The sequence below is a fragment of the Betta splendens genome, chromosome 9 (genome assembly GCF_900634795.4).
Source record: "Betta splendens chromosome 9, fBetSpl5.4, whole genome shotgun sequence".
NCBI lineage: Eukaryota > Metazoa > Chordata > Actinopteri > Anabantiformes > Osphronemidae > Betta > Betta splendens.
In genome coordinates this window covers 8,865,063-8,880,397 of record NC_040889.2, presented here as the reverse complement: position 1 = coordinate 8,880,397, position 15,335 = coordinate 8,865,063, and the positions used below count along the sequence as shown (strand labels likewise).

At 45.0% G+C, this 15,335-nt stretch overlaps 1 protein-coding gene across 8 annotated transcripts in view; it reads left to right on the top strand.

Annotated features, from left to right (window-relative positions):
* The window catches only part of plxna4 (plexin A4), a 153,087-nt gene that overhangs the window by 14,051 nt on the left and 123,701 nt on the right, over positions 1–15,335 (top strand). For all 8 annotated transcript variants that reach the window (XR_008695782.1, XM_029163423.3, XM_029163422.3 and 5 more), the window contains 2 exons: positions 4,283–5,630; positions 13,302–13,484. Coding sequence is in view for 7 of the 8 variants with exons in the window: in XM_029163423.3 (XP_029019256.1) it covers positions 4,386–5,630; positions 13,302–13,484 (1,428 nt within the window). In the remaining variant the exon portion in view is untranslated. The remainder of the gene's footprint in view (positions 1–4,282; positions 5,631–13,301; positions 13,485–15,335) is intronic.

Sequence of the window (15,335 nt, the reverse complement as noted above, 5' to 3'; positions counted from 1 at the left end):
TCCATGCTGCTAATCCATGTCTTGATGTAAACACCAAGGACAGCCCGCCTTCCTCCCTCTATCCTCTCCATCCTCTCTGTCCTTCGCTTTTCTCTTCTACTGCTGCTTTCCTGAGAGAGATGAGTCTGCCATCTGTTTTGTGCATCAGCAGGGGTTAGCTTAGCCCTCATAGGCATGTTGGACCTGATCACTCTATCCTTACTTAAGATTTTGTCTGTTCGCGCGCTAAAGGATGCTCCCGTTCATCATTTTCGGTTACTGCTGAGGAATTCAGTCACATTTCTCTGTGCTTGCTTTGTGTAGAAACAGCTGTTAGCAGCTGCTACTTTCACACAAACTGCATGAAGCAGTAAAAATATCTTAGAGCAAACATGTTACAGTTTAAGTTCTGAGACAGCGATAGCTATACAGTAGTTTCAGCTTGGTGTCTATACATGCATGGTCATGCTACACCTACTGTACAAGCATATGTGCCCATGATATGTAACAGCACATCCTATTTGCTTTTGTAATTGGAGATTAAGTCCCAGAATGTGTGTGTACACCTGAATGTTTAGGTTCCTTGTAAATATATAATTGGATTTGCATGAATGCATGTTGACGTTGTTACAACAATTGGTTGGGAATCCTCCCCTGCTAATTCTCTTGTCTTTCAGGCAGACTCTCCTGTCTGTGTTGTTGTTTGGCATCTCTCTTAGCTCCAGCTTCTCCTGTGCTGCGTGCTTTGGTAGCAAAGGCCTGTGTTTTTTTTCCCCAGCCACCGGCAAGCTGCATCTGCCTCGGTGTACCTTCCTCTAGGATAAATCCGCTCTTTTGCTAGTCTTGTAGTGTAGGTGTAGGTAGTTGGGGCGGATGAGTTCTCCTCCATATGCATTCGGAATGTTTGTATGTATCTTATGCGAAGGTGTTGAGGTGGAGAGTGTATCTTGCTGTGTAGTGTGTTTGTGAGTGCATGTATTTGTGCCTGTGAATATGCCGGGTTAGAGTGGGACACTGTTTTGCTCCAGACCCAGTATGTGGCTGTGATGCAGAGTGACGCTGATTCCTCTGATCAGTGCCAGAGCTCAGCAGGGGATGGGAGGGGGACATCATCAGTGTGGGACGTGCATGCGTTTGCTTCTGTGTCGCTGTCTGTTCTTTTTCATGCTTCTGCTCCAGCTGTTTTCGTTCTTTGCACAGAACCACAGAGTTTTGTTCTCATATTTATGCATAAGCATATTCCTAATTTGACCATTACTTCTGCTAGTACTACAGCAGACCTATTGTTGCCGCCACCACAGCATGACTCCATGTATCTCACCCAAAAGGTTCCCACTCATCGTGTCACATTATTCACACCGAAGATCCCTCTGCTTGGACAGCTGAAAAGTGATGGGTCATGAGAGACATAAGCAAGCTGCCAGGCACATCTCATTTTAGGACGTTAGCATTCTCATAAGAGCAGGTGCATAGCCGTAAGCGGTGCTCACGGTCACCTTATAAATACTACAGCAGCAGCCGACCATCCTGATCCGTGCCAGCTGATATCACATCAACCCGACAGACGCACGCAGTGGACACCGCTGGTCAGGGTGCGACTTCCCACAAAACGGTCAAAAATAAAATAAGAAAAAGATGAGCAGTACTTAGAAGAATAAAAAGGTCACTAAAGAGAATTCATTCCAGTTGTTTGTGGGGGTTGCCAAACCCTTGAGATCAGACTTTCCACGCATGGTCTGATCTACAGACTGAATAAAATGTAAACATGCTTACATGCATTTAGTCGCTAGCGTCTGAATTTTTCATTAGTTCTCAGAAGAGATCCAACATGAAATGAAAGTCTTTCCCTCAGACTCTCCTTTTCAAACAACTCCACTCGGGCCTGAGTGATCATGTATGTGTGCAGGACGTGCTCTTAGCATCTTGATTGCTTCCTTGAGCAACCTGACCTTTTTCCACTTTGGATGACTTCCCATTGACCTTGACTTTGTCCTACAGTGCATTGAGTTTCTCTTTATCATCTTCATCATTTACGTTGTATGTCTAAATGCCTTTTATTCACCTCCTTTTTACCCAGTGACAGATCACCCTAGATAAGTGTGTACAAATCTGTATTTTTTTCTTTATGAATATAAAGGATTATGTGTAATTACTCCACTTCTTACTCACTCATAATCTCCTAATCCCATTGGTCTCATAGTGTTTTTGAGCATTTTTTTTACACAGAGGAGTTAAGCTGTTTACCAAAGACTTTGACGATTTCTTTATTTCTTCAATATAAATGCCTCCCTTCCGTCGCACTATAAATAGTTGGAGATTATTTTGTCGAGCCTTGCTTTTTGTTGTGTCTCCTCCAATTGTCATGTCTGGCCTTGGCTCTCAATTACACAATCATTGCCAAAGTAAAATGGCTCCTGACGTATCTATAATAGCGTTGTCTAATACTGTTGTTCCTGAAATTTGCTTTGCAGCATCAAAATACTTTGGTGGAGAAAGGGCAATTTGGGGAGGTGATCTTTGGGCTCGCTGGGTTGTTTGTGGCTCGCCTCAGGCTGAATGTATGCGAAGTGATGGTACACAAAGCTGTCGTCTGGGGATTTGCCCTGGTTCTCAAACCCAACTCCATACAGTTAGACAGACTTTACATATAAGAGCAGCCAAAGCAAAAGGCATCTACTACTAGCACTTAGGAATTTGTGTGTAATGTGTACACCCTCAGAAGCAAAAAAGCTTTAATTAATGGCGCTTGATGATCAGCAGGCAAAGCCAAACAGCAGCTGAACGAGCTTTGCCCCCGTCAGGGAGGATAATTACATTTCACAGGCACATTCGTGCAAACACACTGTCATTAGGTGCCACCAATGCGGAGGTTTTATTTTGATTTGAGGGTGTTGTGTTTTGCAAAGCTCCTCCTCCTCCTCCTTTTCCAGGGAGACTTCCGTGAGCTTCAGTATGTGCCAGACGTTGGTGCTCATGACTCCCTCTCCGTCTCTCACACCCTTTTCTTCTTTCGTTTACTCTCCTGATTTTCATATTAAAGCTGAATAAAGTTGTAGACGGACCCTTTCTCACAGGACCACATGTAGATACACTATGCTCACCTTTGAGGACTTTCATTTATAAAGTTCAAAACTGGCCTGGAATCTGTCACTTTTCCCAGATTTTGTGTTCAGCTTTCCTCATCTTGTTGCTCTTTCTTGTGCCGTATATATAGCTATGGTAATGAGTCACTCATCCATGCACAAACAGTCACATCTGAGAGCACATGTCACCTGTGTCTATCTCTGTATCAGTTTTATCCCTCTCATCATCCTCTCTGGTCCTCTTATCATGTTCTGAGAGTCTGTCTGCTCTGTTCATTCTCTCCCTGCCTGCCAGGAGATACAGGGGAGATTGATAAGATTGCAGTGAGGTTGCATTTGACACCACCACAACTTGTGATTCCTTGACTATAAACCAGCTATTAAATTGTGTATGGATGAAGTCAGGTAGTGCTACCATTTGTGGTTGCGAGCATTATTATCAATCATAATGTTACTAATCTTACATTTGTAAGGATTTTAATTATTTTCATATTAGTGTGAGCTGTATTGGTTGCAGTACTATTAGAGTTGCACTGCAATTTAAGTTCCTAGCTCATACACTTTTCCACTGTAGAGCTCTAATAAGCAGGTGAAACACACAGGAAACACCCTCATTTCCTTTTGAGAATCTGTGCTTGTGTGTCAGGTACTTTGATAATATAGCTTAACATTTCTATCCCATACAGTACATGCAAACTGTTTTATGTGTGTGTGCGTGCCTGTCTGTAATGGCTTATATGTATTGCTGAGATGACCCTGAAGACTGTACAGTAGGGAAATGTATTTCTGCAGCCACCTGCATTTCCTCCCTAATTGTCCCTCGTCTGCCCAGCAGCTTGTGCTGTGCGCCTGTGTCGGTGTGTGCGCCGCTATGCTAAAGAGAGAAAGAAGGTGCTTTTCTCTCTGCTAGCAGTGTCAGCAGGTGAGCAGCCCTATTGGGAGAAAAGAGAGAAATTGCCAAAGCATGCAAATTGCTACTCCAAGGGGAGAATCAATTAGATGCATAGCAGCTGGAGCATAAAGGCAGGAATCAGTGGCAGGGGTCCATGCAGTGAGATGGTGCAGACCATGCTGATCACTTCCTTAGGAACAGCTCTTTGCTCCTGTTCTGTCAGTGAACTTATCCTACTGAATCCTTGCCACACATTACAGCTTAGATCACATCTTGATATGAATTTACAGTGCTGCTTTCACAATTGTTTGTCTCTTCCCCCATTCAGGTATAGAATGTCCTCCGTCTTGAGAGAAGCTTGATCCTGATTGGCCTACAGTACTGGACTGTGCCTCTTCCCGCCGCCCGCCACTCCCATCACCAGAACAGCCATGACGTCCCTCACCAGGATACGGACCTGCTTTTTTCTATGCTGCTTTCTGTCCAGCGTGGTGCTTCCTGTGACATCACAAACCGTGGTGCAAGCATCGCCGATTCACAGTGCCGGCTCCCAGGTGATCACAGCCTCTCTGCAGGAGGAGGAGTATGCGTCGTTTCGCGCTGAGAACCCTGAGTGGACATTCAACCATCTGGCGGTGGACTATCGCAATGGCAATGTTTACTTGGGAGCTGTAAATCGCATATACAAGCTTTCCCCAGACTTGGAGGTCCAGGTGTCGCATGAGACTGGCCCAGATGAAGACAATCGCAAGTGCTACCCTCCACGTATTGTGCAGCCGTGCAGTGAGCCTCTGACACTAACCAACAACGTCAATAAGATGCTACTGATGGACTATCGCGAGAACCGCCTGCTGGCTTGTGGGAGCCTTTATCAGGGCATCTGCAAACTCCTCCGTCTAGACGATCTCTTCAAACTAGGAGAGCCCTTCCACAAGAAGGAGCACTACCTCTCTGGGGTCAACGAGAGTGGTTCTGTCTTTGGTGTCATCGTTTCATATAGCAACGCCTCACCGGACATGCTATTCGTGGCCACAGCCGTGGACGGCAAGCCAGAGTACTTCCCTACCATATCGAGCCGCAAGTTGGCCCGAAACTCCGAGGAGGACGGCATGTTTGCCTATGTCTTTCACGACGAGTTTGTGGCCTCTATGATTAAAATCCCTTCAGACACCTTCACGGTCATCCCAGATTTTGACATATACTACATTTATGGCTTTGCTAGTGGGAACTTTGTCTACTTCCTAACTTTGCAGCCAGAAATGGGGAATGGGCCAACTACTGGCTCGTCCTCTGCTGGTCGGGAACAGGTGTACACTTCCAAAATAGTCCGCCTTTGCAAGGCAGACACCGCCTTTAACTCCTATGTAGAGGTGCCTATTGGATGCATTAGTGACAACGTGGAGTACAGATTACTGGAGGCGGCTTACCTGTCTAAAGCTGGCTCTATCCTGGCACACTCGCTAGAGGTGGCACCAGACGATGATGTGCTCTTCGCTGTCTTCTCGAAAGGCCAGAAGAGGCGTCCACGCCAGGCGTCCCAGGACTCGGCGCTGTGCGTCTTCTCGCTTCGAACCATTAACGAGAAAATCAAGAACCGGCTGCAGGCCTGCTACAAGGGAGAGGGCACGCTGGACCTGGCCTGGCTCAAAGTCAAAGACATCCCTTGCAGCAGCGCGGTGAGTAGCAGTGTGCATGCGTTGCAAATTTTGCGACGCTTTACAGTCATGTGATTCGCGAATAAACACTACAGATGTTGTTACTGCAGTGTGAAAGAAGAGGAATACATTTAGACATGATTTATTCCCCACATATCGTGCTGTGTACGCACAAGTGTAAACATTATGTACTGTGACATTCAGAACAGCAGGTGTCAAGCATGTGCGTTTAAAGAATTGACAAAACCCTCTCGTTTCTAAAAAGCCATATGCCCAAGCCCACATTAATACAAGCAAACGTCTGAGGGTTTGCTGTTTTAGTAACGTCTAAATGTTGGACAATATAACTCTCTGTGGGGGGCCTGGTGAACACTGATCTTGGGTGGGTTCATGCTTGGTCCCATTATGATGACATGCTAAAGATCCACTGCTTCCTTTAGTCCGCTCACTCTTTTGAACAATGCAGCTGAATGTTTCGCCAAATTACCATGTTCCCATTCTTCATAATAGCATTAGAGATTCATTGATTCTTTCCCTTTGATTTCTCTCAATAACAAGGTTAAATTGGGTGTTATGTGTTCACCCTCACAACCAGCCGAAGCGGTTTTGTTCTTGATCTCATATTACCTCAATAGTTTGAACTTAGTAAGCTCAGGAAATAGATATTTGCTGGTTCTTATTATAGCATAGATGACGAGTATAGCCTAGTGTGAGCTTCCTTTCCTTCTTTATCCCTGGCCGTAGCCGTGCACATTATGAATTTGACCCTCTCTAGTGTTTGCTTGTGGAGTAAGTGTTTATCTATGAATCTGTCTCTGGCACAGCACACGTGCCAGGGAGCTTTTGTCTGCTACTTGAGGGCCTGATAAATCATGCCTGGGGTGGAGCTGTCAGCAGGGAGAGGAAGTGTGAGGGAGCACGCAGGGGTTAGCGCTGAGGAATGATGCCATTTCAGCATGCGCCACTGTATCGCCACACCGCCGCATAAATTAGACCCTGCTGAACAAGTGGCGGTGGACTCTGCAGGAAATAGATGAGTTCTGACACGCAAACACTCGTGCTTTTAAGTTTGGCTTCTGCAGAGTTGAGATGGTGGCTGTTAAGAGAGAAGTAAATGATAAAGGCCTGATAGGGAATTTATTAAATTGCATGTCAGATACTTGCATGCTGCTTTTAAATGTTGCTTGATGCTTTAGCTATTAACATGGACCTTCACAACCAATCACAGATGATTAGGGTCTAAGTGATGAACGGGTGTCGTTTTAAATATGCCATGTTCATTTCTGATAAATTGTTGATTGTTAGTCTGAAATTAAATTCATTTCTACTTTAAATTAGTCATTACTGGGAGTGTGGTGTGTCAGAATCATCAGAAATGTAGTTTAAACTCATCATTTATCTTCACTACCCTGTTTCCCTCGAGGGTAAGACACACAAACACTTGATGTGGAAGGCAAGCGTACCAATTATAAACAAACCGGTGAAATCAGCCTCTGCTTATCGAAAATGTAGTAAAAATTGACATGAAGAAAACAAGACCAGACAAAACGAGGCTCTATGTTACTGTGACCGTTGCTGCTCAAAATAAATGAAACTTTCTGCTGAAGGTTATTCCCCTTTAGCTCCGTGGCTTCTCTCACATTGTCACGCCACCCTTTTTCCTCCGGTCTTTCAAACGCTGTCGTATTTTGAACATGAAGTGTTTTTCTTCCAATTAGGGAGAGGATGAACAGCCCCCAGGCTCATTAGAGTGAGCCGGCTGTACGCACCAACACGAACACACATCCATTTTTGATACGGATGAAACGCGTTCAAAGCCCAAGTGGATAGACCCACGTAACCACACAACGTCCACACTCTTGTCCTGCTAGAACAGATGCATGACGACCATTAGCACAAAGAATTATGCACCAAACTAATTTCAGTTTTGACTTTCTGGTAATGTTATCATAATTTATGTGCCATAAATACTTTAATAGTATTTAAGCATATGAATATGATGTTTTGGGGGTCAAGGAAAAACATGTAATTATATCTGTACATTTACATTTACACTATCTTTACACTTTGCCTTCACACAAGAAAATGTACGCGTCGCTTGATGGAGCAGAAAGCAGAGAGCCGGTGTGGGGGGGGCTGCTCTCCTCTAAACGGCCACGCTTGGCCGGGCCACATAATGCACGCTCAACAGTATAAGTCCGCAAAAGGCCTGCATCCATAGATCATTGTGAAGTGGCGTGTGACCTATAAAAAACCACTGCCTGTCCCCTTCGTGTTCACTGTGTCAGCAGAAAAAAACAGAACAACAAAACAGCAGGATCGCAGAAATTCCCCCGCCGCCCTCTTCTCTCATCCCTGATTCTTCGTTAACTGCCTATTCGGCTCTTTTCTCGGTCCTCGGCCTCGGTCCGTCTCGGTTGTGTTGAAGGTTGCCGCCACCGTACCACTTTCTCCCCTTTATTTGCCGCTACCGTGTTTAAGCACAGCGCTAAATGCCGTTTCTCATCCGCTTTAACTTCACAGTAAATTCCCAAGGTCGCCCGTGAGTCCCCGACAGGCCACGACCGTCCCCTCATCCTTCTGCTAATGATCATTAATTACATGTCATTAACTAACATGCCACGGGCTATTCTTCCACATTTGTCATTTACTATCGACTTCACATTCCAAATTCAGTCCAATTAATTAGATTATTCTAGTCGGCTGCTGCCGTTGCAGTCTTTTCCTTGATCTCTCTCACAGTCCCACAACAAACGTGCCTCGTTTTGTCCTTCACTTGAAAGGAGCTATATTCACAATAGTCAGCGTTGACTGTGCTCATTGTTTTTACACCTCGCTCTTGTTCTGCTTTTGACCACCTCTGTAAGATGTTGTCTCCTGCGCTGGCCTCTATATCCCTTCTCCTGATTGCCGGGCGTAATCAGTCGCTGGCTGTCGCTGCTGATGAGTCAGTCTAGGCCACATCCTCAGGAAGGGAAAGGCTAGTGGATTCATTAAGAACCTTCAGACCGGCCCACCCCCCACCCCTACTTCACCCTACTCCAGCCAGATATCCGCTCTCCTGTTTGGCAGACTCACTAATTAAATCTCCATACATGATACCACTTGCTAAAGGTCAGAATCCATCACAATATCATTATTCTGTGATTAAACAAGTGTCTGCTGCTTCCTCTGTAGGGGAAAGTCTTCCTGAATTGGGCACCTTTATTTCTTTTCTCTTGCTTCATGATTAAACACTTTGTTTGCTCTGTCTGTATTCCCACTTTCTAATTCAGTCACTTCCCAGCGAATAGGACTGTGCGTTATTTAAAGTCATTTGGCAAGAACCACTGCATCGGCAGTGTAATTTATTGACTACAGCTAGTTGCTGTACATGCAGTCCAAGCTGGCAGCAGTTCTTTCCATTAATCACATGTTTATGAAGTTTTTCATATTTTTAGCTGTTGTAAAATGGCTGCGTTAAACTGGGTGATATTATGTTCTGCATTTAATATAAAAAACAGATATTTAGGAATTGCGAAATGCTCTTGAGGAAAATATAAATTATATCAAAACATAAAAAGCACAAACACCTCAATTTTGGCTAAATGTAACACTGGGGTAAATTTCCTTTTCTAAGTTTAAAATACTTGGTAATGCATGGTGAGCCCTCTGGAAATCAATAATAAAAGAAGCATAAAACACGGGGACAGAAGAAATGTGAAACATTTTTTCCTCTTCTCTTATCTCTGTGTGATTTATATTCCCAGCATTGTTTACAACCCCCTGGTTCTTTTCTAGTGATGTATCAGTTTAATTCCAAACTTTTCATGCTGCGTTTGTTTTGTCCTGATTATTAATTATGCCGTAGCTGCTCAACTAACCGTTGGCAGGTGGGAGCAGCCACTCTTACAAATAATCACGGGCTTATCAAGCTTGGCTCCGCAACCGAAAGTCGCATTTGAGTTTCAATGAGTTTAGTTGCAACAGGGGCAGTAGTGCTTCTCCTGCAGCCTTTGCTATGCAGCAGAAGTGAGTCTGTTTCTGCACGAGTCCTATGACCAATGTTTGACTTAGCACAAACCGAGTGTTGACATTATATATTACAGTGAGCGCCGTGCTCCCACTTAGTTGTCACATAATTTTTTAGTGCTGCCAATCATCCTGGCAGGTCCGTCATTTAACACAGTCGGGCTGGAGTGGAAGTGGAACTGGGTAATTATCCTAAGAGTATCCAGTAAGGTGTTTTTCCTTTTCATACTGTAGCTGTGATCTTTCCGTCAGCGAAGGTTCTGTATCGTCTGTAACTGTGCTGTGAAACAACGAGTACGAAAAACAGCTAAGAGAATAAATTCAGTGAAACTCCCACTTACAGTGTAATAACGGCAATTAAAATGAATAGTTAAGTGCTTAAAAAGTAGTCGGCCTCCAGCAGCTGAGTAGTGACGTAGTAGTGTAAACAAGTGTGTGAAGTCTAAGCCAGTGGAGTCGAAGCCCAGACTGGGCCGGAGCAACCCTCTGTCACCATCTCTTTCAGTCCACGCTAATCACACGGAGCGACTTTCTCTATTCCGCGTGCTGCCGCTGTCCGCTCGCCTTCTCCACATTCTGTATGTGTGGATCCCGCTGCACGGTCCAGAAGAGAGCTCTCTTTGTGCCGGTGCTGGCAGGCAGGCAGTGGCGGAGAGATGGATACGGCTGTGAGTGACCTGATTCTGCCTCTGCGCCTGGCCTCCGTCCAAACATAGAGACTCCGCTCTAATGTCTGTCTGTATTTAGAGAGGAACCCACGTCTGTCTCCGCCGTCAGTACAATGCGGGACTCTGGCTGAAATGCTCGCACACGGGAGCAGGAATTGATTAAAAGTGAAAAGCTTCAGTGCATTTGAGCGCTTAGTCAAGCAGTTCCTCTGATTTTGCACAGATGTAGAACTAATGCTGTCTGGTGAAAACACAGGAAAGCGTTACCAAACCAATACTTACTAATCATGAAGTTAGGACTAGAATTGATTTAAATCGTACAATAATAAGGTGCAGTAATAGCAGTAAATGGGGTAAAAACAGTGATAGTGTCTGACTGGCGATGTGGGGTTTCATTGTTATTTGGTTTCCCGACTAGCGATGTCTGTGGCATCACAACCACAAATGTCATGTGCTGCCGGTGGCGTAATGAAAACGTGTCTGCGTCCTGAAAGGCCTGACAGACAGAAAGTATATTTCATTAGATTGCAGAATGCGGGACAGAGATGGCAGCTCTGATTGGTATCCAAATAATACAGCATGCGTTGGGCGGCGAGAGATGAAAACAGGCGTACACACACACACACACACACACACACACACACACACACACACACACACACACACACACACACACACACACACCAAATAACGTCCTCCTTGCACATGCACCCGCCATCCCTGAAGCAGAGACGCTTTAAACATGCAGACAGAGACGCGTAATGTGAGACATTTTTATTGATGAAAAACACTTTTATCTTTCTGGAAAAGTAATCAATCTTCGGAGACATTCATTATCTTTGGGGGGAAGCATTCAATTACAGCGGCACCAAATACTCCAAAGTTCTCCATTTTCCCTTTGAATAGACCCTGTTAACCTCTGAACCCCTGGACAACGAGGCCTCTGTATAACTGATGGCAGCGCTCAGACAATATTTATCCCTGTCACATAAACAGAACATGATCAAATGCATAGAAATGCAGCATAGGTGGTGATGGTGCCAGTGTGTAACGCAGACGGGTGACGGCGGTGACCCCAGTTCTCGCCGGAGCTCTATTAGTCAACAGTGAGCCGCCACATGACAGTTGCACTCTTGACATTCTGGAAAGGTCAGACGCAGAAGGCAGGGAGAGAAATTGGAATAAAAATTGTCCACTTAGATATGTTTCTGGCCCGCGCGCGTATTCGTCTTTGTTGACTCAGTTTGACTTGTCGGCCCCGCGTCGTTATCTATCATTCCAAGCCAATCCATCCTACTCCTGCTCCCTTTCAGCTTTATCGCACCATCTAACCATGTGACACGATCTTGACCCAAATTCAGGTTGTCTCTATCGATCATACATACCACTTGATATAAACCTATGTTATAGCCTAAAGCTCGCTCTGGCCTAGACCAGCCATGGTCCATTTGTCTAATGAAAGAGGAGCCCATATTTCCTCTGTGGCTCAGTCTGAGGCTTCTGATGATGATGATGAAGATAATGATGATGGCCTTTAGTGAAAGGTTGTGAGGAGACACTTGGTGCTTACATGATTGATCGAGAGCCCAGGTTGTGCACTTCCACTAAGAAAAACAGAGAATACAACAACATAAAAGACTCTGTGCCCCCCGGAGCATTCAAACCGCTGAGCAACTGTCAATTTGAAATGGTTTGATGTTTTAGGCCGAATGAAAGCCAAGGTCTCATCGCGCATGTTCATCGCTTCCGTTTAAAGGTTGTGGCTGCACTTCTGGGTACCCTGAGGCTTTAAGATGGAGTTCTTTTCATTTTATTTACTTCTAAACTTTCATTTCACGCAGCCTTCAGTGTAGTTTATAATTGGCTGTGATCAGCCTGTGCATGTTCAATCATTCATATCAGACCAATATTACAAGGTCTTCATGTAATTGATCTTCAGTCCACAATAAATTGCTTTTCAACAAGTCAGTGCAGCCGTGCGTAAACTTTATACCTTGCGCTCGCCCGCAGATGAATGTTGATGTTTTTTGTACGTTTTTCACAGATAGTAACGGCAATGTCGGAATAATTTTACTCACACCAACCCACCACATTGCCATAGCAAAGCTATTAATCAGCCTGCTTCCGTTCCGACTGCTATTTTAAATGCACCTATAAATGCTATGATGATAAAAGTAGGTGGCCAGTCCCTAGCGCGGGGATTTTTCAAAATAAAATTCATGAATCATTCTGCCCTCAACGCCTTGTATGAATATCCCCTGGCAGGATAAAATGCATACGTGGGAAATGCATCACGTGAAACGAACCCGTCTATATGCTGTGTAATCACTAAATCACTGCAGTATGTCCATAAAGAACCCAGATGAGCCTCCATCAAGAGCTCCGCTTCAGATTAGTCTCAATTTATTTTTTAATACATATGGATTTAAATTTTGACACAGCAGTGATTTGCCTGCGAGCTGAGACGGTGCAGCGCTTCATTCACTTCCCTCACTTTGAATTATTTCACAGTGAATTTCTGCACTTGCTGTTGTATGGGTTGAGTGCTGGGGAGTTGTGCCTGACAGAGGAGCCTCTGGCTCTATTACAGAGCTGGAGCCTAAGCGCAGTCTGCCTCCATCTTCATCTCTTGTTTGTTTTCACCTGTGCAGAGCAGCAGCGGCTCACACACACACACACACACACACACACACACACACACACACACACACACACACACACACACACACACACACACACACACACACACACACACAAATGGCACATTCACCCACTCACACACAGGGATTTGTCCTTGTTGACTCTTTCCTTGTCCAAACTGTATCTGCCTCTTATGGAAATACACTTCGATGTGCACAGGGGCCTGAAGTGTTGATTTGCATTTTCATTAATGTAAAGCTCTGCTTTGCTGTGGGTTCACCTTGTAAACCTCCTCCTCACTGCAGGAAACCACCAACCACACAGAACCAACGCTTTCTGAATCTCATCCCATGCGTTTGTGTCTTCACTGCAGCTCTTGACCATCGATGACGACTTTTGTGGCCTCGACATGAACGCACCATTGGGCGTGTCTCAGATGGTGCACGGCAAACCCCTCTTCTCCGACGACGCCGACAAAATGACGTCGGTCATCGCCTACGTCTACAAGAACCACTCGCTGGTCTTCGTGGGCACAAAAAGCGGTCAAGTCAAAAAGGTAAGGCAGACAAATACAGGATTAAATGTAGCTGATTGGGTTTCTCTGTGTTTGGAGTGTGGAGTTAGGTCTGGGAATTGGGGACTGATGGATTGGATGCAGGATAGTACTAGTGGGGCAGATTGACTTTCAAACAAATCAGCTGAGTCGACTGTATTTGTAGGAAGAAGAGGTGTATGAAAGAGGAGGAGAGTGAAAAGAGGAAGAGTGTGTGTGTGTGTGTGTCTCAGGAAGGGGGAGATCAGGGAACGCCCCTGAGGGGGTTTTATTCCTACAACCAAGCTGATTTGGTATCTCTCAACATCCTCCTTATCCGCTGCACCATATATCACACATACACTTGTATACAGCCAATATCAGGAGTATCCACAGTACTTTTCTTTCACTTTGGACTTGCGTATAATCCAGAGCCCTGAGGGTGGATTGTATCAGCATGTTGCAGAACTTGCTAGACAGCACAGATCAGCATGTTGCTCTATTGATTCATGTTTCTATGTGTTTCTTAAGGCAAATTGAGGCGTCGGAATGGGATGAAGCACACCATTTGTTAAGTGATTCGTGTAGCTGTTGCACATACTTTTGGCGGTTTTCTTGCTAACTCTTTCTCATTTTAGTTCCAAATAGCCTAGCTTCTGTGGGATTGCTGGCTGTAGCATTTGATGGATAGGTCACACCATGACTGTCTGAACATGTTCCACTGTGTGTGTCAGCAAAGCTCTTACTTAAACGGCGCTGGATAAGCTGGGTTTGGGCATGTTGTGGTTCCACCTAAGACACCGCTCCTGCCCCGGGGTCCTCCACTGTGTGGCGATCCTTTTCTGGGCTAATGGGATGATAGACCGCTGCCAGGTGGGATAGAAAGGCGGGAGCTCCTTCCTCGCTTACATATATCACAGGCCGTGACTGAGACTAATTTTTGGGTGGCTGGGTTTTTCTAGGCCAGCGATCCTCACACGTCCAGGGAACACAGCGTTACACTCAGCAAGAAAGACGAATGAAATGAGGAAGGAGAGTTGAGTTGAAAGATCGGGGAGACATGAAATATATTCTTGAAGTCGCCGTCCTAAAAAGGGGGAGATGAGGTTTTATTCTTCAGGGTCAGGGAAAGAAGATTTGAATATACTTTGGTGTTGACTACCTTGTGTGTTGATGCTGTTGTTGCCTTCCAGGCGAAGACATGTGCAGACACCATTTCCCATGATGCTCGACATAAACCAATACAGACAAAGGAGATTGTGTAATCTTATTTAATATCCACTGATACGTGTGTGTTGGGTTTGTGTGGGTTTTATGAACATTGTCATCATTTAGCATGTTCAGCAGTTTCTGTTCTCTATGATTTTGGTACTTTTCCTGTTAGAAATCTCCATGAAGGCAGATCAGATTGTGAGCGTAGACACAGGTATAAACAGAGACACACACGCACACACACTCGCGCACGCAGCCCCATTACATCCACATCCTCCCCTCCCACATATGTAGTTTCCCGCCCCTGTGGTTAACTGTATACCATTAGATGACATCACAGGCAATAAAGAACAACAAGACAATAAAAGGCCTGCGCCTCAGTCCACCTCCTTCATCAGTGACTTTATAACCCCTCTACTAATGGATGTTGATTTATGTTCCCTCCTCCACCTTACTTGTTTCGTCCCTCAGCCGCGGCCTCCTCCTTTCTTCTCACATCGTCTGTCACACACTGTCTGGCGCTTTCTGTTTATTCCGTGTTATTTATGATCTTGTGACCAGCACGTCACCCTGAAAAACAAAATATATAAGCATTACGGTAAAAGACACATAATGGATTTTAATGCTGTGTTGTTGGGGTGAGCTAAATGTTAGTATTTACAG